At 40.7% G+C, this 23934-nt stretch overlaps 1 protein-coding gene across 1 annotated transcript; it reads left to right on the forward strand.

The window, feature by feature from the left end:
- The first annotated feature begins 578 nt into the window (after positions 1-578).
- LOC137732887 (cytochrome b) lies at positions 579-23564 on the forward strand. The gene is made up of 2 exons (XM_068472143.1): positions 579-755; positions 22667-23564. Exons 1-2 carry the CDS (start codon positions 579-581, stop codon positions 23519-23521), a joined length of 1032 nt encoding a protein of 343 aa, XP_068328244.1. The 3' UTR covers positions 23522-23564.
- The last annotated feature ends 370 nt before the right edge of the window (positions 23565-23934 follow it).

Here is a 23934-nt window from a genome sequence, read left to right on the forward strand (position 1 = left end):
AAGGATTATGCCAAATTTTATTAAAACAGTGGCTTCTTGATTAATAAATTTGGGCTAATCAAAATTCACTTTGCAGATAAATCCGGTGTTGGCGAAGATGGTCTTCTTCATATGCACAAATTATTGGGAACTTGTCTGAACAGACTATATCATTTGCCAACTTGGGTTACGAAATATATTATCTTGAAGAGAATAGAGATGGTGATTCGGTCTATTATACTATTTTGGGTGACATTACATCTAACTGAAGAAACTAAAACAAAAGTATAGCAAATAATAAACCTAAAAATGTCAAGCAACCAAGCCCATAATTAAAATGTTTCGCTTTAAGCAGATAATAGTGAAAGGGTGAGGATGAACCTGCTGCTATCAATTGCAGATTCGAGTGGATGAAGCTTTCTATTTCTAAAAAACGTGGCATTGTACAAGAAAACAGAAAAATAACAAAAATGTGTAGGATGCAGATTTGTAGGTAACATTCTTACACAGAGTCACACACCGCAACCGCAAACTAAGTTCTGATATCGGAAAGAAGATAGCTAGCTACGCTCTACAGAGAGAATTGAAATTGATCAACCATGTCGGCTGCTTCCCAAGTTGATCCACACGACAAGATGAGAGCCAGAGATGTGAACAGGGTGGCTCGGGGAGAGCAAGCTCCTAGGCCTGCTCTCGAATACGGCTCCATCAAGTCAGCACCTTCTCGGCCACCGCCGTCCTCAGCCTCAACAATCAAGGATCACAGCAAAATCGAGGTCTCTTTAATTCTCTTCCTTTCTCCACATTTGTTATGTAAATACTAATGTTTTTCATCTAAAACATATGTTGCCAAACAAATGCTTATTACGGTTGTCATTTTCAAAGTTCACAGTATGAGAACATAAACATCTTATAAGTATTCTCATAACTAAAAATGAAATGCGTGCCGAAGCAGAAAAACTACAAGAGATTATGACTAATTTGCATGAAAGCTTCTCAATCGGGTGCCCAAAATTTTTGTTTACTATATGGCTAATAATTATATAGATGCTAATTATTGCTACTGATAACAACGAATATAACGATGGTATGTTAATGGCGTTGATCATATTGGCAGGTCGAAGATAACCGAACAGCGAGGCACTGTTATGCAAGTTACGTACAGTTCCACAAGTTACATATAGTACCCCTATATATTAAGCATTTTATCACTGTAAATGTTGATCGTATATTAAGGGAGATTTCTAGTTAATTATGAAGTTCAAAATAACCTTAAGCTAAAAATCATATTTTAAGTCCAGGTACGTACTAGATAGTTAAAATGTCAAACTGATTTGTTAGTTAAAGTGCCCAACAATCACAAGGTCATATCTCATTTTTTTTTTTTTTTAAGTAAATTTGAAATAAGTGTCTGATCCCGGGTTCGAACCGGGACCTCTAGTATGTGACTATCGTGATAACCGACTACACATTAACCTTAGGCATACGTAATTTGTTTTTAAATAAAACATTTCACTGCAAGTGAGTCTGGTTATTGGTCTTCCTCTTCACCATTTAAACCCTTCCTTCTCTTTAGTGTAAGTTAGTGCAAAAAATTTGCTTGCAATAAAAAAAAAAAAAAAAAAAAAACATAAAAAAGTTCACTGCATTAATCAACTTTGGCGTATGGTCTAATTCACAAATTTTGGGTTACGCCCAAAACCTTAGATCTGCACCCCAAGCCATAACTCCTCCCAAAGACCCCAAAACCCTTGATTTGCACCCCAAACCCTAACTCCTCCCAAAGACATTCTGAAATCCTAAACTCAAAATGATCAACCCTAGACCTTTACTGACTTTATAAAACTCCAAAACAATAAGAGTCAATCACGGACTCTAATGAACCTTTCAAAATCCTAAAACAAATAAACTTGAGTACATGATGGTAATTTTACCCATCTTTTATTTAGTATAGGCCTTCTTGCAATAAAAATTGTGGTCTATTCTAAATACTTAGTTGAGCTTGGTAATTTTCCTTAAGAATTTTTATTACAAATGGTACTTGAAATTGAGTTGTACCGTCAAGATGGTCTCTAAAATTAAAAATCGATCAATATTGTGACATCCCGTCCCGGAAATACCGAAATGTACGTATGAAATTACAATTTTACCCCTAGTGTGCTTTCGTCACGTTTTGGTTGTTCGTTGTGTTGTGGCATGTGTTTGGAACCTCACACACTCCCACACACACACAGACACTATCCTTCTCTCTCTCCCTCTGTCTTCTCTCTCTCCCGAGTCCTCTACCCTTCTTCTTCTTCCTAAAAACGTACGGACCAACACATATACCCCTCAAACCGTGACAGATCGAGGAAACTAAGGACACCATTCGACTCGTGAGGTCGAGGCGAGCACGACCATAGCATTTTCAGGTAAGAACTTCGACGTTTTCACGTCGATATCGCGAGGTCCGTTTTGAGCACTGTTCATGCAACATTAATTTACTTAGTTTTTGGACATTTGAAGCTTGTAGGTGTGTTGGTGAGGTCCTAAGGAGCGTCGGAGTAGCTCGTTGGACGAATTTGGACGTCGGGAAGGCCTAGTTCGAAGTTGGCCGGTTTTTGAGTTTTGAGACAGGTATGATCGCGTAACTTTTAGCCTTTAAAAGTGGTCCAACGTGATTCTACTAGTTTAGGGCTTTCTTTTGGTCCAAGAATCATAGAAAACGGTTGAGAAACGAAGGAGAATAGTTAGTTTAAAGTTTTTCCCAGTTTCCGGCGACCGGAGTCCGGCGAGGGTAGGCCGGAGAAGAAAGGGGAATATTCCGTCAAGTTTGACGGAATATTCCTAACGGCAGTGACGGTATCCGGTTAGATTTGACGGAATATTCCGTCAGTTTAACGGAATATTCCTGACGGCGTCTGTTGACACCGTCAGTGTGCCTGGCACGTGGCCGCGCGTGGGGGCGCGTGGGTCCGTGCCTGTGCTGGCGCGTGGGGGCGCGTGCGGGGTCCAAAAATTATTTTAAAAATATGGTTGCGATCCTGAGGTTGTGTAGAGCACGTTGGTATATTCATTTGTCCATTTTGAGTAATGTATGAGAAGTTTTTACGAGAATTGGGTTATGTGCTTTAAAGTTAACGTTTTTATAGTTGTTTCGCATTTAGGTGACACGTACCCCGAGGACGAGCGTGCACACGCGAGACAGGGGGGCTACGACCCTTCTACATACCAGTGAGTGGGCTTTTGTTTTCCGTATATACCTATATACATTTATATTCCCAGAAATTGATTTAAAAGGGTTATTTGCCTTATGCCATGCATGTTATTATTAACGTTTATGCATCATCACATTCATTAGTAGTAGCATGCATATACATATTTATATGTGGGTGCTGTGGAGGCATAGGTAAGTGCCAGGTAAGCGTTATTTAACGATTGCATTAAATAGTGGATAGAGATGCTTAGAGAGCTCATAACCTGTACCCCCGGTGTTAGTGCTCCCGCCCTGAGCAGGGCACAGGCCTTCACGTGATGTTCACCTCCCGCACCTTAGGCTCAGCTTGGATCCAAGCTAGGTGCACAGGCCTGTCGTACAGACCACATTAGGTGGTTCCGACTTGTAGGTGACCCGCGATTATTCGCCCAGGCTTCACGTGATCGTAGCACTTATTTACACCCAGTCCTGTCGTACAGACCACTTTAGGTGGTTCCGACTCGTGGGCAGGTTTAGATATTGAGATTGAGATTTGAGCTCTAGATGTAGCCGTACAGGTCACGTAGGTGACTCCGGCTGCCTGATTACATGATATTGATTATGATTATACCTGGGCACTTGCATATCACTTTGAGATTTGGCATGGCATATCTTGAGCATGATTGGTATACCCTTGAGCATGTTTTGCATGTCTACACATACGTACATATGTTTATTTTCTGGGAAGTATACAGGTTTTACGGCGAGGGGTTAGAAAGTATTTTGTAAATGGTTTTAGAAAGAATTGTTTTTGCCCACTCACGCTTTTGTTTTGCGCCCCTCCAGGTTCTAGTTGCTTAGCTGTTGCGGTGGTTTCCCTTGTGAGCTTTTCGGCGTTCTGACAGACACTCCACATTGTAGGGTCGCCTTCGGGCGTACTACTGTTGTTGTTTTAATTGGACTGCTATAGACCTGCTCTGAATTTGTATCGCACTAACTAGCACTCATTCTAGTACTTGTATGCTAGTTTTTAATTATTTCGTACTTTCATATTACTACTTACTAGCTTCCGCACGTGCACATGGCTACGTCACCTTTGAGTGACGGCCAGCACGCTCCGATCTCGGTCGGGGTGTGTCAGTTTGGTATCAGAGCCTAGGTTTGGTAGTCCTGTGTCCTTGTGAGTATTCTAATAATTTTGGTGTCTTCTGTCAGAACTATGTCGCCACGTCGGGAACCCCGTCGCTCTTCTGAGCCTATGTTCCCCGATATTACTCAGTTGGGGGAAGCTTTTGCTACAGCCCTTCAGGCAGTGATGCGCCCTCCCCAGAGGACTCCTCTGGAGACCATGTACAATCTGAAGTTGGATAAGTTTAAGGGCAGTGAGGGACCCGAGAGTGCAGAGCGCTGGCTAGAACACATTGAGAAGACTTTCCGGGTGCTACATAATCAGGGGAACTTGCCTATGGAGAGGTGGGTCGAGACGACCGCTTGGTTTCTAGATACGGAGTCGGCAGCTTGGTGGGAGCAGGAGCTCCGTAGGTTGACTCCGGATCAGAGGATTGATTGGAACGTGTTTACGGGGTTGTTTAGGAGAAGATATGTACCCCCTGAGTACATTGACCGCAAGAAGCAGGAGTTTTCCGAACTGAAACAGCGGAAGATGTCAGCGAATGAGTACTACCGTAAGTTTACGGACTTGTCCCGTTATCACCCTGATGTCGCTGGTAATCCGGCGGAGATGCTCCGTCTTTTCCGTCTGGGCACAAGGAAGAAGTGGCGTTCTATGGCGTCTACGGTCCACAGCGAGACTTATCGGGACTTCTATGAGATACTACTGAGGATCGAGGACTCCGAGAATATGTCGAGCGATACTGATGAAGAAAAGGACGGCAACCAGAAGAAAGATGACAAAGGCAAAGGTCAGGCATCGCTCGGGCCCCGACAGACTCAGAACTTCAAGAGAGGTGGAGCTAGTTCTAGTTCTTCGAGTGGTGGCTTCAGTGCCACTGGGCAGGGTCGTGGAGGTAGATTTTCTGGTGGCGCTAGAGGCCAGAGGCAGGGCGATGGTGGGCGAGGCAGAGCCCCTATTTGCCGTAGGTGTAACAACCGACATTTCGGTGAGTGTAGACGTGGTAGCAACGGTTGTTTCACATGTGGACAGGTGGGACATAGAGCGGCAAATTGTCCCCAGGGTCAGCAGCAGCAGAAACCACAGCAGACCTTTATGCCACCGCCTGCACCACTCCAGCAGATCCAGGGTCCTAGTAGTTACGGCCAGACGGGTCGAGGTGGTGCTTACCACTATCAGGGTGATGCTGTCCCTTATGCTCCGGGGCAGTATCAGTACCCTCAGGATCCCTATTCCCAGGGTGGCTATCCCCAGTATTCAGGCGGCTATATGCCGTATCCTCCAGCCCCAGCGGGTGGTTCACAGTGGTATCAGGGAGGACAGTATCAGCAGGGGGAGATTGCCACTAGCAGTGCAGGATCTTCGAGACAGTCAGGCCAGCCCAGTCAGGGGCGTGGTGCTCAGGGACGCGGTGTTCAGGCGAGCCGAGGCCGCGGTGGGCGTCAGCAGGGACAGGGGCATCTTCACAATATTTCTCTGCAGGACGCTCAGAACAACCCAGACTTGATTATGGGTACGTTGAACATTCTTGGTTGTTTTGCTAGAGTCTTAATTGATTGTGGAGCTACACATTCCGTAATTTCTCATACATTTGCTCAAGCGACGCAACCTCGCCCCACACCCCTAGGGTATGATTTGGAGTTTGTTATGCCTAGGGGAGAGAGTTGCGTTGTAGATTGTGTGTACCCGGGGTGTCCAGTGATCGTAGAGGGTGTTGCTTTGTCAGCTGATCTTATCCCGTTAGATATTGTGGACTTTGATGTGATTCTGGGCACGGACTGGTTGCACTTCTATCGTGCCAACATTGACTGTTACGGGAAAGTAGTTACGTTTCACCGACCTGGACTACCTGTGGTTACTTTCGTGGGTGAGCAGAGTGGGGTGAGATATGGCGTTATTTCGGCGCTACGAGCGAAAAAGTTGTTAACTAAGGGTTGTCAGGGGTATCTGGCTCATGTGGTGCTGGATGAGGTTGTTACTAGCAGAATAGAGGATGTGAGAGTGGTCAGACACTTCCCTGATGTATTTCCTGAGGATTTACCTGGGTTACCCCCAGATCGAGACGTAGAGTTCACCATTGAGTTGATTCCAGGTACCAATCCTATTTCTTTAACTCCTTATCGTATGGCTCCTGCGGAGTTAAGGGAATTGAAAGTTCAGCTGCAAGAGTTAGTAGATAAGGGATTTATCCAGCCTAGTACTTCGCCTTGGGGTGCTCCAGTGTTGTTTGTGAGAAAGAAGGATGGAACTTTGAGACTGTGCATCGACTACAGGCAACTCAATCGGGTGACGATTAAAAACCGTTATCCATTGCCTCGTATCGATGATTTGTTCGATCAGCTGAGAGGTGCTTGTGTGTTCTCTAAAATAGACTTGAGGTCTGGTTACTATCAGCTGAAGATCAGTAGGGATGATGTCCCTAAGACGGCGTTCAGGACTCGTTACGGTCATTACGAGTTTCTGGTTATGCCATTTGGATTGACGAATGCACCAGCCGCCTTTATGGATTTGATGAACCGAGTATTCCAGCCTTACTTGGATAGATTCGTCATTGTCTTCATTGACGATATTCTGGTGTATTCTAAGTCGAAAGCGGAGCATGTTCGACATCTTACTTTGGTGTTGAAAAGGTTGAGGGAACACCAGTTATATGCTAAGTTTAGCAAGTGCCAGTTCTGGTTAGACCAAGTTGCGTTCTTGGGACACGTCATTTCTGCTCAGGGTATTTTGGTTGACCCTCAGAAGGTTGCAGCGGTAGAGAGTTGGGAGCAACCGCGAACCGTCACCGAAGTGAGAAGTTTCCTTGGTTTGGCAGGGTATTATCGGAGGTTCGTTAAGGATTTTTCGGTGATTGCCTTGCCGTTGACGAGGTTAACGAGGAAGGATGTCAAATTTGAGTGGGATGTTAGGTGTGAGCAGAGTTTCCAGCAGTTGAAGCATTGTCTCACTCATGCACCTGTTTTGGCACTCCCAGACGATAGTGGTGATTTTGAGGTTTACAGCGATGCTTCTTTGAATGGTCTGGGATGTGTATTGATGCAGCATGGTAGGGTGATTGCTTATGCTTCGCGGCAGTTGAAACCTCATGAGAGGAATTACCCTACACATGATTTGGAGTTGGCCGCTATCATTTTTGCGTTAAAGTTGTGGAGGCACTATCTTTACGGAGAAAAGTGCAGGATCTTTACGGATCACAAGAGTCTCCAGTATCTCTTTACTCAGAAGGAACTCAATCTTCGTCAGCGGAGGTGGTTGGAGTTGCTCAGCGATTACGATTGCACGATTGATTATCATCCTGGTCGTGCGAACGTAGTGGCTGATGCACTTAGCAGGAAGTCACAGGGCCGTATTAATGCGTTGTACGCTAGTCGTGCTCCTCTTTTGGTGGACTTGCGTACTACGGGGGTAAGGCTAGAAGCCGAAGATCGAGATGTGGCATTACTTGCTAATTTCCAAGTTAGGCCGATACTTGTTGATCGGGTGCTTGAAGCCCAAGTAACTGACCAGGAGACTCAAGAACTTATTCAAGCTCGAGAGCAAGGAAGGAGGCGGGACCTCAGAGTTCGGGATTCGGATGGCATGTTGATGCTAGAAGGTAGAATGTTCGTGCCTAAGAGTGTGGAGTTGAAGAAAGAAATTCTCGATGAAGCACATATCTCGGCTTATGCCATGCACCCAGGAGCTACTAAAATGTATCATACCATTCGACCGTTTTATTATTGGCCGGGTATGAAGAGGGAGATAGCCGAGTATGTGAGCAGGTGTGCTGTTTGTCAGCAAGTTAAAGCAGAAAGGAAGAAGCCGTTTGGGTTGTTGCAGCCGCTTCCCGTTCCAGAGTGGAAATGGGAAAATATCACCATGGATTTTGTGTACAAGCTCCCGCGTACACATAATGGCTTTGACGGCATTTGGGTGATCGTCGATCGACTCACTAAGTCGGCTCATTTTATTCCTGTGAGAGAGAAGTATTCTCTGAGCCGTTTAGCGGAGTTGTTCATTTCGAAGGTTGTAAAGTACCACGGTGTCCCAGTGAGTATTGTTTCGGATCGAGATCCACGATTTACGTCGAAGTTTTGGGTAGCTTTCCAGGAAGCTTTGGGCACGAGATTACTTTACAGCACGGCGTATCATCCACAGACAGACGGACAGTCAGAGAGAACTATTCAGACCTTGGAGGATATGCTACGAGCTTCGGTGTTGCAGTTTGGTGACGCTTGGCATCAAAGATTGGATTTGATGGAATTTGCTTACAACAACAGTTTTCATTCGAGCATTGGCATGGCGCCATTTGAGGCCTTGTATGGCAGAGCTTGTCGCACACCGTTATGTTGGTCAGAGGTTGGAGAAAGAGTTTTAGTGGGTCCGGAGATTGTCGAGGAGACTACTCTGAATGTTCAGGTAATCAAGTCTAACTTGAAAGCAGCTCAGGACAGGCAGAAGAGCCTAGCGGATCGGCATGCTACGGACAGAACATATGAGGTCGGAGATCGGGTATTTCTGAAGCTTTCACCGTGGAGAGGTGTTGTGCGGTTCGGAAAGAAAGGGAAGTTGAGCCCCCGGTACATTGGACCATACGTGGTCACAGAACGAGTCGGTGAGGTAGCTTACAGGTTGGAGTTGCCCCCGGAGTTGGCTAGAGTGCATAATGTTTTTCACGTGTCTATGCTCCGACACTATGTTGCTGATCCATCTCACGTGATACCTCCTCAACCGCTTGAGATTAACCCAGATCTGACGTATGATGAGGAACCGGTGACGATCATTGATTGGAAAGAGAAGGTTTTGAGGAACAAGACAGTGAATTTAGTGAAGGTTTTGTGGAGGAACCATTCAGTTGAGGAAGCTACGTGGGAGACAGAAGATCGGATGAGGGATTTGTATCCCCGGTTGTTCTTTAACCACTAGGGGTTGTTATTTGGTTGTTTTGAATTTCGGGACGAAATTCTTTTAAGGTGGGAAGGTTGTGACATCCCGTCCCGGAAATACCGAAATGTACGTATGAAATTACAATTTTACCCCTAGTGTGCTTTCGTCACGTTTTGGTTGTTCGTTGTGTTGTGGCATGTGTTTGGAACCTCACACACTCCCACACACACACAGACATTATCCTTCTCTCTCTCCCTCTGTCTTCTCTCTCTCCCGAGTCCTCTACCCTTCTTCTTCTTCCTAAAAACGTACGGACCAACACATATACCCCTCAAACCGTGACAGATCGAGGAAACTAAGGACACCATTCGACTCGTGAGGTCGAGGCGAGCACGACCATAGCATTTTCAGGTAAGAACTTCGACGTTTTCACGTCGATATCGCGAGGTCCGTTTTGAGCACTGTTCATGCAACATTAATTTACTTAGTTTTTGGACATTTGAAGCTTGTAGGTGTGTTGGTGAGGTCCTAAGGAGCGTCGGAGTAGCTCGTTGGACGAATTTGGACGTCGGGAAGGCCTAGTTCGAAGTTGGCCGGTTTTTGAGTTTTGAGACAGGTATGATCGCGTAACTTTTAGCCTTTAAAAGTGGTCCAACGTGATTCTACTAGTTTAGGGCTTTCTTTTGGTCCAAGAATCATAGAAAACGGTTGAGAAACGAAGGAGAATAGTTAGTTTAAAGTTTTTCCCAGTTTCCGGCGACCGGAGTCCGGCGAGGGTAGGCCGGAGAAGAAAGGGGAATATTCCGTCAAGTTTGACGGAATATTCCTAACGGCAGTGACGGTATCCGGTTAGATTTGACGGAATATTCCGTCAGTTTAACGGAATATTCCTGACGGCGTCTGTTGACACCGTCAGTGTGCCTGGCACGTGGCCGCGCGTGGGGGCGCGTGGGTCCGTGCCTGTGCTGGCGCGTGGGGGCGCGTGCGGGGTCCAAAAATTATTTTAAAAATATGGTTGCGATCCTGAGGTTGTGTAGAGCACGTTGGTATATTCATTTGTCCATTTTGAGTAATGTATGAGAAGTTTTTACGAGAATTGGGTTATGTGCTTTAAAGTTAACGTTTTTATAGTTGTTTCGCATTTAGGTGACACGTACCCCGAGGACGAGCGTGCACACGCGAGACAGGGGGGCTACGACCCTTCTACATACCAGTGAGTGGGCTTTTGTTTTCCGTATATACCTATATACATTTATATTCCCAGAAATTGATTTAAAAGGGTTATTTGCCTTATGCCATGCATGTTATTATTAACGTTTATGCATCATCACATTCATTAGTAGTAGCATGCATATACATATTTATATGTGGGTGCTGTGGAGGCATAGGTAAGTGCCAGGTAAGCGTTATTTAACGATTGCATTAAATAGTGGATAGAGATGCTTAGAGAGCTCATAACCTGTACCCCCGGTGTTAGTGCTCCCGCCCTGAGCAGGGCACAGGCCTTCACGTGATGTTCACCTCCCGCACCTTAGGCTCAGCTTGGATCCAAGCTAGGTGCACAGGCCTGTCGTACAGACCACATTAGGTGGTTCCGACTTGTAGGTGACCCGCGATTATTCGCCCAGGCTTCACGTGATCGTAGCACTTATTTACACCCAGTCCTGTCGTACAGACCACTTTAGGTGGTTCCGACTCGTGGGCAGGTTTAGATATTGAGATTGAGATTTGAGCTCTAGATGTAGCCGTACAGGTCACGTAGGTGACTCCGGCTGCCTGATTACATGATATTGATTATGATTATACCTGGGCACTTGCATATCACTTTGAGATTTGGCATGGCATATCTTGAGCATGATTGGTATACCCTTGAGCATGTTTTGCATGTCTACACATACGTACATATGTTTATTTTCTGGGAAGTATACAGGTTTTACGGCGAGGGGTTAGAAAGTATTTTGTAAATGGTTTTAGAAAGAATTGTTTTTGCCCACTCACGCTTTTGTTTTGCGCCCCTCCAGGTTCTAGTTGCTTAGCTGTTGCGGTGGTTTCCCTTGTGAGCTTTTCGGCGTTCTGACAGACACTCCACATTGTAGGGTCGCCTTCGGGCGTACTACTGTTGTTGTTTTAATTGGACTGCTATAGACCTGCTCTGAATTTGTATCGCACTAACTAGCACTCATTCTAGTACTTGTATGCTAGTTTTTAATTATTTCGTACTTTCATATTACTACTTACTAGCTTCCGCACGTGCACATGGCTACGTCACCTTTGAGTGACGGCCAGCACGCTCCGATCTCGGTCGGGGTGTGTCAAATATAGTCTTAGAAGTAGGTGTCTCAAATCAATGTGGTCATTTTATAACAATTATATATAATAAAAAAATTCTATAATTTGCTGATGTGACACATAAATGGTCCCACAAGTCTAATTATCAAATTCTTGAAATTGACTTGTACCATCAAGATGCATATTGATGGTATAGGTAAATTTTGGGACCATTTGTGTTAAAACCCCTTAAATCTTGTGGGCCTATTTATATGCCACATTAGCAAATAACAGAATTTTCGACAAAGTTGTGATGAATTGACCATATTGTTTGCGACACCTATTTTTAGGAACTACATTGATCGATTTTCAATTTCAATGACTGACTATCTTTATGGTGTGAGTCAATTTTTAGGACCATTTGTAATATAAAAAAAAAATTCCGCAATTTTTTCTTTAAACCTAAGTTATTTATACAGCCTTCAAGTTATAATTAGGGTATTAGACGGAGTAGCTGGTTCATGAAAAAAAATCCTCAACCATGAATGCGGAGTGAAAGAAAAAATTAGTCTCGAAGATATATAAATTTTCCCAACCATGAATAATGAGTACCTCACAAGTTAAGGGGAAAAAAATTAGGGGTGTCTTATCACCTAGGGATCAAACTCTAGTTTTCCCAATTCAAAAAGTATTGCAAATTACCTAATTGAACTTGACACAAATGTTGCAAGTGAAGTTGGTTATGAGCATTCGCCTATGCACCTGGAGTTCCATCTTTAAATCCATCTTCTGGTAGTTTAGATGAATTTACTGAAGATTATTATGTCGTTTGTAAAAAGAAAAAATAATCAACACAATTGTGATTGTCATCCATGTGAGTCAAACTAAAACATTCCATTTACAAGTTTGGATGAATATGGCTACTAGACCACAATGCTAGTTGGTAAACATTAGTTATAATATCTTTTTCCTTTGAATACACAATGTGTGCGCCGTAGTTTGATATGAAACCTATCATATAGGGGAGTAAGACCTCCCATGGAGAAGGAGAAGAATACGACTTAACCATAGTTTCAACGACGCTCGTGTGATGTGAAAGTACATAATTTTCATATTTGTCAGCGATGTGTGTCGTACAAGTAAATGGTTTTATTAATATATATCATATTGTCTTCAGGTGTATCAAGGATGCGAGAGGTTTGAGAAGAATTACAAATCGTTATGTCCCGTTGAATGGGTAAATAGATCTAAACGTTAAGATGCAAAGTCATTACGCCTTGTTTCTAGTTTTATTTTTCTCTTTTTTTTCCTTTGGACCTTTTATTACAGTTCGATATTGGCTGCTCGGCGCTGTACTCAGAGAGTTGTGTTTACATTGCAGATTGAGAGTTGGGATGAAGAGCAAAAACTTGGAGTGTTTGCCGGTGCAGTTTAGACGTAGTTTGCAACCAAAAAAAAAAGTTAGGTTAATTTGAAAGTTAAATAAATGAGTTCATCTTGAAAACTTGATCAGGTTACAAGATGAATTTGTAAATATTCATATAACTATAGACTAACTAATACCATATACTTCTATGGTGTACATGAAATGGTTAATTTCATTTTACGTCAAAAGTAAACAATGTCTGCACAAATTGGTTTAGAAGTACTAAATTTGACAGAATGAGAAACCAAATTTGAGAAAAAATTGCAGACTGCAAGTTTAAGAAGGGAAATTTTATGGGTTTTTTCATTAACACCCCACATAAACATATATTATTAAATCACTCATGTATATTAACATGAAATGATTATTTAGACTCAAAAAATTTAAAAGAAATTGAATACACAAATTATATACTAATATGAACCTTAATTCTAACTTGGTTGTCTAAACCCAAACCCTAAAATCTTAAAACCCCTAATTGACAAAAACCCCCAAATTGATAGAAACCTAAACCCTAAAAAAAATGTTACAAATTCATAACCAGACGTACTTCATTATGGATTTTGTAAGAACTACAACATTTTTTTTGTTATCAAAATCTATAACTACTCCAAAACAAATTTTCGATTTCTCAAAAAAAAAAAAAAAAATCCATTATAATATATAAAAAAAAATAAAAAAATTCTCTAAGTGGTAAGCTTGGGAGTTGGCACTACTTTCTTTTAAGTTTTGTACAGTCAAAAGAATTGAACCCATTATGATTTTGGAAAAAAAAAATTCACGCATGTCCTATCATTCTTTTTTGGGTCAAAATTTTGTGAGATTGACTCTAAAGGAGTAACAGAGACGGATACAAATTTTGAATTTGTGCTCAACCAGTAAAATAAACCAACAATTGAATGTCATGTAATCGACCTCATAATTAGCATTTACATGTTCAGCGAGAGTCTTGAAATTTGGAGGTGTGGTGAGAATGAACAATGAGAGAATGTTGAAAGTATGTGAAGAATGCAGGGTGTATGTTGAAAGTTTGGGGTGTGAGGGTAGTATAGGAAAGTATGTGGGGTGTACTAAGATAAATTTTGATTGAAAAAGTAGATGTGGGGTGAATTCAACAATATGTGAATTGTTTCTTTTACCTTATAACATAATTATCATTAAGTACAAGGTAAAGTTAACATTAAACTAAAATATATTAATAAACCCACCCCCAATAATCACACTCCACAATGCTTATCCTACATTCGCCCTCCATCAAACTGGTTGCATGGCAAATGCAACCCTTGAATGCTTGGAAGATGTTGGCATATATTGTATGGTAAACTACCACTTAAGTTGTTTAGGGTTAGAGCCAAAATAGTCAAAAGATGACACGTTGAAGACAGCCGGAATATGACCTGTTAAAAGAGCATTAGCCTGCACAAACAACCACTACACCTGATCTTTACTGCCAATCAAGTTTGGAATTTCTAAAAAATCAACAGATGCGTATATGTATTGGAAGGGTTCCTTTAAAGATTATTCAAGTCGTTGAACTAAAGCTAATCAACTTCAACCTGTGTAGATGAGACAATTATGGTGGCAAGGTACCACCAAAATTGTTGTTTTTGAATTCCAGCTCAACAAGAAATGACAGATTGCCTAGGTGGGGATTTGATAGCAAGAAAAGCAGCCTAGTTTGTGCTGAAGTTGGCTTGTGCTGCTACTGAACTTGTTTTTAAGATAGGTATGTATATACAAGAGTATTGAACTAGTAGCAACTACATTTTCAATGAGGGAAAACGAGTTGTCGCTAATGTTGTGCGTTGTGAACCAAGAAATCATAAGAAATAGGAACTCAAGGGTAGTCTTTTAATCTATTGGGCAAATCAATCTTTAGCAGTAATTACATATTGTTAACCCGGTAAGTTTAGAAGTGTATTGAATTTTACGTGGTTTTTAATGTTTTGAATGGGTGCAAAAATAAATTTACGTATTGAATTGGGTTGTGAGGGTGATTTAGGTAGTAAAGTTGGATTTCAAGAGATATCAATAGTTTAATTAAAAATAATATGGGTGTAGAGAGTAAGATGGGTGTAGAAATATGTTATATGGGTTCAAATGAAATTTCCCTTTAACGAATTAAGACCTGTTTAACAATTATTACAATCTTTAGTTTTTTAATTTATTAATAAATTAAAAACTTGGTTGTGTTACAGACCTAATTTAGTTAGGAATGTGATTATGTAAATATTTATAAGATTTTGTTGAATCATTTAGATAGTGTATTAATTGAGATGTATTACTCGAACGCAAGGATTCTTTCTTCTTTACTAATATGAATAAAGGTACATTACGGTAAGAATTCTCTCCTCTCTTTTGTCGTTGCACTGCCATGTCGTATTGGAGTCTTTCAGATTCATGAAATTTTTCATCTTTCTCCATATGGTATGCCCCTTGTCCTTTTTCATTACAGGCTAGTAATGGAGGAGGACAAATGTGGAGTTGTCATGCAATGCTTTGCGGGTGACCTTCGATTTTAGCTCATCGGAGCAGACTTAAATTGGTTGGAACTCTCAAGTTAACCGTTGACTTGATCATGACTGTGTGCATTCTGAACTCGTAGGTCATTGCGGCATGTTGTACATCGTTTAATATGAATTCGGAGCGAAAACCTAAAGAATCCTGCAGAAAATTTCAACATGTGCTATGAGTGATAAAATGGTAATAACGCCTTCCATGTAACTTGAAATTGAGTTTCGGAAAATTCTACAGAAACCTACTTCTGTATCTTAGTGATGATATATGGTACCAACCCTAGTTTGCTCCAAGCAGGTACAGTTTAATCTAGGAAGTCAGTAGTGCTACTGCGATGTGTTGCTTGTATTGGTTTGTTGTTTAGCTACTTTGTGTGCTAGATTTGAGACCGTTCTTTCTTCTGGAAAATTCTGGAAGAATAAAAATGTGATACCTTGTCCTAAATTTGTCGTATTTTATATTATCGAATGTATGAAATTACCAAATTACACTTGAAGCATGAACGTTGACTTTCGTTGACCATCTCAACATAATGCATATTACTAATTTTCTTAGTTTATTCTTATCATACTCATCGCCACAAACGTGTAAGCGTGAACGAATTCGAATTTGGAGTTATAATGAAGATTTTACATTACGAAACATCGAACGTTTTTTGGCTATTTTGTGTTTCATCTTTAGTGACCTTGTTTTGTGAACCACTAGAGCCCACATGTTCCCCCTTGTCCTCATGACCCTCTCCCCTCTATTATTTCTTAAATATCTCTCTCTACAAATTCTCTCCCTCAACTTTTAGCCCTCTTTTTTCTCTCTTAAAAACCAGCCCTCCCCAAAGGCTCCACAAGTAACAACAACCTTGACTACAACACCACCTTCCCTTGTAGTCCCTATGAGTCTTTAACCAGAAAATAGAAGAAAAACCTTTCGAAAACTCACTCCCCGAGCTGCATTGTTGAAGGAACTTCTTCAGCGATTTCTCGCCATTTCCAACAAAGGTTCGAAATTGGTACCTATCATTGTTGATCGTGTTTAGGTTCACGATTAGTAAGTTTTTGCATGGCCTTGGTGGTGTAGGAACACGGAAAAGATCAAAAAAAGTCACTGTGAATCTGGAAATTTCCAGGCAGTGGTCGTTTGGCCATCTTTCAGGCCAACTTCGGCCACCACTAAGTCCCCACTTGGTATGAATCTCTTCTACACATTCCTAACTACATTTTAGCTTTTGAATCACTCAATTTGGAGTTGTATCGAGCTCGGAATGGGCTTTTGAAGTTGGGGGAAAAATCTAGGATTTTTCTAGGTTCGAAGGTCGGCACGTGGAGCACATGCGCCTTCTCGGGAGATACTGTGCTCCGCCGCCATCCACGGTGGCGCCTGGGACATTTCCGGTGACCAATCTCGGTGTATGGCCTTCTGGGCCACTATCCTGTGGCAGCGCGTGGGGGAACCTGAGGTCCCCCCCTTAGATTTTTCAATGTCCTGAATCTGTTTACAACGTTCGTTTTCCTAAATTCAATCATTTTAGTAGAGTTTTATTAATTGGTCCCTTTATGTGCTTAGGTGCGTTTGTTAGTGACGTTTCCGTCCTCCTTAGTTCGAACAACTCTTCGGCGACGGAGTATCTGTGAGTGGACCCCTTCCAAAATGCATGATTTAATTACTAGAAATGCATACATGAAAGGCATGATTTAATGACTGCGTTTTATTAGACGTTTATGAGTTATCGGATTTATGCTTTATGAAATATCATGCTTTATCGAATTTATATTTACTGAGATATTTATGAATATGATTTATTGATATGATGTTTGAGCTATTGAGCTCCAATGAGATATATTTTCGAAAGTTTATGTTCATGATTTTCTATGCTTACTTAGTGGAAGATTTATATATGTCTTCGGGCGGGTGATGAAAGGCATTCAGGCGAATGATACTTATATATGCCTTCAGGCGGGTGATGAAGGGCCTTCGGGCGAATGATACCACTACTAAGCACACTATATATGATATTGATAGGATTGAAAGCACACCACAAAGTAGCACACAAATGTCCTATTAATTTTCCTCATTAACAATAATATTTGTCAATTGTAGCATATGAAAATAAGGGTCTTTCCCGTAGAAGATTGTTTTATCTAATTACTTAAAATGTCACAAAAACTGGGCTGTTGTCCCTACTGACCAGCCACCGAAAAATAATTATTAAACCGACTTACACTTAACTAAAGTCTACAAAATTTTATATGCAGATACTAGACACACAAAGCTACACTCATACAAAATTTTGGGATTTTTGGAGTTGATTTTCTATTTAAATTAAATCGAACAAAAACAGGACAAAAACAGATTTTAAGTAGTTCACAAATTAAGAGAAACGAGTTAGGGGAATTGCTATCCACCACCAAATAATCATGCAAACATGTTATGTTTCATTTAAATTCCTTCTATTTTCGGATGAAGATGCTCAAGTTGACTCAATGTTAGAACTCAACCTATTACTCTTTCTTATGTAGTATGTTAAGAGAATGACATTTTCAACTTAACTTAGTCCCTAACATGCAATCTAAAATGGTGTGTTCATAGATTTAACAAGTAGAAATTATTAAGAACGAAAAGAGTTTGAGTCATCACAAGACATCGTAAGTACTAGCGTTGTCTTACTTATCCTAGAAATTGATTCACATGTTAATCGCAATTAACAAGTACTACTCTAGAACATATGTAGGTCCTCATTCAACAAAGGCAGGCACACACATATTCATAGCATTAGAATCCTAGATATGCTTACTAAGTATGCATCCGTAGAAAACACATAAAGAATTCATCAATGAGACAAGTAGTGAACCAAATGTCATCCATTCATAAAAGTAATTCAAACGAAATGTCATAACAAACTTGCAATCATATTCGGGGCTTCAAAACAGCCCCTAACTACTAAAAATTTAGTTACACAATCCTTAAGTTAAAACAAAAGATAGACATGAGTTTGAGAAAATAGAACCGAAAGAAATCGATTGAGGCTTTTCTTTTCCTTCCTTCCCCAACACTACTTTTAAACCAATTCTTGCTGCATCATTTTCTTCTCCTTAACTCCCCCACTAATAGCCATTTAGTGATGACAATAAGTGAGAGGAAATGGTGAAACAATTGTAACTCCTTGGGTAGCCTTTATGCCAATTACTCCCTCTTAATCCTCATCTTTAATTCCATTTCCTCTGATATTTGAATAGGTGTCAGCTGGTTTGTTCTTGATTGCATTAGTTTTGGCTGCTAGTTTTATTGGATTTATTGCTTTCAATGCTTTCTTGGGAACCTTTTAGTGTTAAAATGGCCATAACTTTTTCTAGAAAAATGATATTAACAATATGCAAAATACTCCTGAAAATAGACATCCGTAGCTTTCCAAGCATATAAGGCTCATTCTCTAATTCATTCTGAGCTGTCCGCAACTTGCTTCCAAAGTCAGCTGACATGCACAGGCAGTTTTGACGAATTTGTTACCTAAAATTCCACTTGTGTTATTTTTCTTTTCTTTACTTAACAAATCCTACAAAACACAAAAACAAAGTAAATAGCTCAAAAATATAAGGAACTAACTAAGAAAAGACAAGTGAATTTGATGTAAAATTTATATAAATAAGAGCTTATCAAATATATGTTTTACGAAGGTTTTATGGCATGCTAGGGTTTTTGGAAAACCTATTACTTATTATGCTGTATGAATTTCCTAAAGTTGGGGGCTAGTACGTTGAAGAAAAACTGTTTTAGTATTACTTATATATAAACTTGGTCCACTCATGTTTTATTTTGCATCCCCTCAGGACCTAGGAACGAGGCATACGACCCGAGCTACGAGGCATTCCCATATTTGTGAATTTGTGTCCTCTTTTCTGCGTAGGACACCTCTTGTAATAGCACTTTCTAATATTCCTTCCGCTTGTATTTCGAATTAGCAGTATGCTTTGAACATATCATGCATTATCACTTTTAAATTGTTGGCAGTTGAATATTATATTTTATTAAGGTTTGTACTTGATTACTATATTGCGTTGTTACGTGCGAAATTTATATGCATGTTTTACATGTTCTCAGCATGTGCATTCCTGAAACGTCACCCTCGGGTGTCAGCCAGCACATGGCCATCTAGTTGTCATTCGGACTCCAGGATCAAGGCGCGTCAAAAAATATTGTAGCTCGACTTCTTATCTTTTCAGCCACATTTGGCATGATATGGGAAAAAATTAGGAAGGCTTTAAAATCTTCATTTTCCCATAGCTGCGCAGTTCTGACAGCTTCGACTGTCTTTATACGCAAGACAAGAAGAATTGGCTTTGTCGAAAATTCCAAAACTTTGGTACAACAATCTTGGGCATCCTAACTTTCGACTTCAGCTAGCCTTCTGTCAAAATTCATCTAGGAAGTCAGTCTTTCATTGAAAATCATTCAAGTATGCAAAATAGGTTTTAGGCACAATTACATTGCCACCATAACTTTTGTGAGAGCACACACCCCAGCTGGAGTGTTGCGAGACTCAAACTGAGTTGCGAGTATACTTCAAACGAGAGGTCCACAAGTCAAACTTGCGATGAGGTGTTGGTCTACATGGGACCAAACCTGTCTTCGCTTCTTTGCATAGACGCGCTTCTATTCGAGTCTTTTTTGTAATTCTTTGTGCTGTAACATGATTGCCATGCTGCCTTGTAAACCAATGATGATTCATATTTAAGCTCGGAACTCGAGACTTAGTTCCAAAAACTTTTACGCCTTTTCTAAGGGTGACTTGCCTCTAAGGTACTTCTCCTCATGTTGAGATCATGCCATATTCATAAAAAAACGTTGTGCCGTTGTCAGAATTATTGGCTTCCTCGAAACAGTGTTGGACTGAAAGGAAGAAGGGATGTGCAATTAACACATATCCCCTTAGAAAAAAAAAAAAAAAAAAAGCAATAACAAATAGTTAGATCAAACTCTTTGTTTCCTGGTAAAGCGATTTAAACTTTTCCAAGTAATAAGATAATAGAAAAAGTAAATAAAGGTATTCAAAACCCTCCATTTTTGTATTCCTCTAGGAAAATCCAGGTCTTGTGATATAACTCTTCTTCACATCATATAGTGTTGGGTTCGTGATTTGTCAATCCATGATGAAGTAACTGTGAACATTGTCCTTTTTTTATCCCTCACATATAGGATTTTTACCATCAAATCAACTCCAATTTGGTCCAAAAATGTCTCTTTTTAAAGCTTAAGATGTCCTCAACAAATCCTCAGAATGAACCTTCCTCTAAATATGCCATCTTGACCTTCAAACTACCCAAAACGCCTAAAAACATCAATCTACAAAAGCTACATGCTGGGCCTTCTTTTCTTCTCCATGGTCAAATGGCTTGGAATTAAATTTTGAAATTTAGATACAATTATCTCAAAAGACTCACAAACCCACTCTAATTAACATTGCTCCAAAAGTCCTTCATTTGATCACTTTTTGCACTTTTTGCCCAAAGTAGATTTTCATGTGAATAGAGTGAGTTGAACGAGGGAATATGCATTTACTCTCAATGAAAGCACCAGTTGTTGAAACCAAATTTGTGCACATCCGCGGATGGAGGTGAAAACCAAATTGGAATAGCCTATGATCACCGTCAAGCCCATGATCACCGTCAAAGGGAGAATGAGGTTAACTAGGGGTGTGGTCGAATTTGGAAAGGACTGCCTACATATCTCTAGGAAAGAGAATCAAACCACGGGTGTAGTTCTATGAAAGAATGGTGTTATCCATCCTTGATGAATAATCTATGGAAGGGTGTTGTGAGATGAGTTCTCCATGGACATGTCTACGTGTAGACGACGGCATAAGGGCCTTTGTTACATATAGAGAGAATAAGTGTGTTGTGGTTTTGTAGAGGGAAATCTGTGAATGTAGGTGGATATCTATAGTAGTCTTATAATCTTATAGAGAACACAGTGATCATCCCTTGATAAATACCCAGGATAGTGTATTCATAAGGATCTTGTAGGGAGAGTAATCTTTATCAAATCAGGAAACTATCTAGGAGGAAATCTAGGATACGAACCCAATTTTACTAGAATCTTGATTATGTTGCCTAATCTCTAAGATATCCCAATTTGACTTTAATTAGGACTTCCTTACTTGAGAGACAAGTAATGTTATCAATGTGCTTAAGCCTAGTCCATTTGTCTATGGTTGTCTGACTTCGCTTGGTATTTTGACTTCGTCTGACTAATACTAGTCCGATCTGACTAAGATTAGTTTGATATGACCAAGGCTGACTCAATATGACTAAGATGCCTATAAAAGTAACCTGTTTTGATCCATATCAGGCATCTCAACTTGTTTGCCTAATTATCATGTCCTACGGGCATTCCGGTCTTTCTTGCCACCTAAGGTGCCACATGCCTTAAGTCTAGAAAATCATGGTCCAACATCTATTTTCAAGTTTGCCACATGGGTTATAAAAGTGGAATTATAGCATAAACCTCATAAGCGTTTATTTGAGGTAAAAAAGGGAACTATCACTTTCTCTTTTCTTCTAAGGAGGCCAACCATCTAGGGTTATTCTACTAGCATTCAATCATCTCCTAGATCATCCATCTCTTCTTCACACATCATCCTTAGTGTGCAGACTAAGAAGCTTTCAACTTTGGAAGCTTTCAAGATTCTATTCACCAAATCCTCAAGGAGCGAAGGAGCAAGCAAGGTGCAAAGAATCAAGGAGAAAGAAAAGATCCAAGGAGTAAGGAGAGGACTCGAAGGCCCTCCACTTGGGTGACTACCTTGCTAACAAAAGAATGAGCTTCAAGGGTATGAAAGCTCAATCATTTTGCAAACAATCTCCTAGTTTACCACTCCCTAGGTCTTGAATTTTATGGGACTTAGATTTGTTTTTGAGTTAATGCTTTCTTTAATTGTTAATATATATGCATATGTTTCTTACATAATCTTAATATGTCAAAAGTTTTCTTCACCTGACGGTAATTATGCCATCTACGTAAGTCCGAGCACTTAAGTCCTCCTTACAAAAAAGAGAGCACAAGCGGAAGTGAATTCTAATAAAGTACCAAATATCAACGTTGTAGGCTAAAGCAAAGAAACAAATAATCTCAAAATAAGAACACTAGAGATAAACGTGGTTCAGTGTAACGCCTACGGTCACGGGCGAAGCACGACAAGAAATTTCACTAAACAAAAAGAGATTACAAAATGGTGTTTAACTCTCACAACCTAAATCCCACAAATTACAAAACCTAAACTAGATGAGTAGAAAACCCAAAACCAACGGAGAAGATTCTCCTAAGTTGTCCTAGGGAATTTGTTCGGTGTCTCGGAGTTGTAATCTTCCTATTAATGATTGTGACAGCTTTTACTGGATACGTACTACCTTGGGGTCAGATGAGCTTTTGGGGAGCTACAATAATTACAAGCTTAGCTAGCGCCATACCTGTAGTAGGGGATACCATAGTTACTTGGCTTTGGGGCGGTTTCTCCGTGGACAATGCCACCTTAAATCGTTTTTTTAGTCTTCATCATTTACTCCCCTTTATTTTAGTAGGCGTCAGTCTTCTTCATCTGGCCGCATTGCATCAATATGGATCAAATAATCCATTGGGTGTACATTCAGAGATGGATAAAATTTCTTTTTACCCTTATTTTTATGTAAATGATCTAGTAGGTTGGGTAGCTTTTGCTATCTTTTCTTCCATTTGGATTTTTTATGCTCCTAATGTTTTGGGGCATCTCGACAATTATATACCTGCTAATCCGATGCCCACCCCGCCTCATATTGTGCCGGAATGGTATTTCCTACCGATCCATGCCATTCTTCTTAGTATACCTGACAAATCGGGAGGTGTAGCCGCAATAGCACCTGTTTTTATATGTCTGTTGGCTTTACCTTTTTTTAAAAGTATGTATGTGCGTAGTTCAAGTTTTCGCCCTATTCACCAAGGAATATTTTGGTTGCTTTTGACGGATTGCTTACTACTAGGTTGGATCGGATGTCAACCTGTGGAGGCACCATTTGTTACTATTGGACAAATTTCTCCTTTAGTTTTCTTCTTATTCTTTGCCATAACGCCCATTCCGGGACAAGTTGGAAGAGGAATTCCTAATTCTTACACGGATGAGACCGATCACATCTGATTAGTGAAAAATTCTGACACCAATCATTTACGAGTGAGTATTACACCAATAATTAATTGACAAGCTGATGAGTTTTCTAGTTGGCTATGTTGATATAGCTTAGATAGGGTTCACTATATATCGTCGTTCTTTTTTTATTGCTAGCTGTCACTGGGCTTCCAACCTAAGAAGCCGCTCTACATGAAGGGTCCAGCATGGCGGTCATGAAACGTCTACCCCGGCGCGGACCAAATTCCGTAGGTGATGGAAGAACCGCTCTTTTTACATCTACCTTGAAAGGATGGCCTTCGAGGAGATGCTTAAGTTACCTTAAACCATTCTTCTGTCAGTCCCTGTCTGTCTCCCGGGATCTAAATGGGCTATCCGGGCATGACCACCAAGAGGAAAATCTTGCCGGATGTATCATTCTACAA

The sequence above is a fragment of the Pyrus communis genome, chromosome 4 (genome assembly GCF_963583255.1).
Source record: "Pyrus communis chromosome 4, drPyrComm1.1, whole genome shotgun sequence".
NCBI lineage: Eukaryota > Viridiplantae > Streptophyta > Magnoliopsida > Rosales > Rosaceae > Pyrus > Pyrus communis.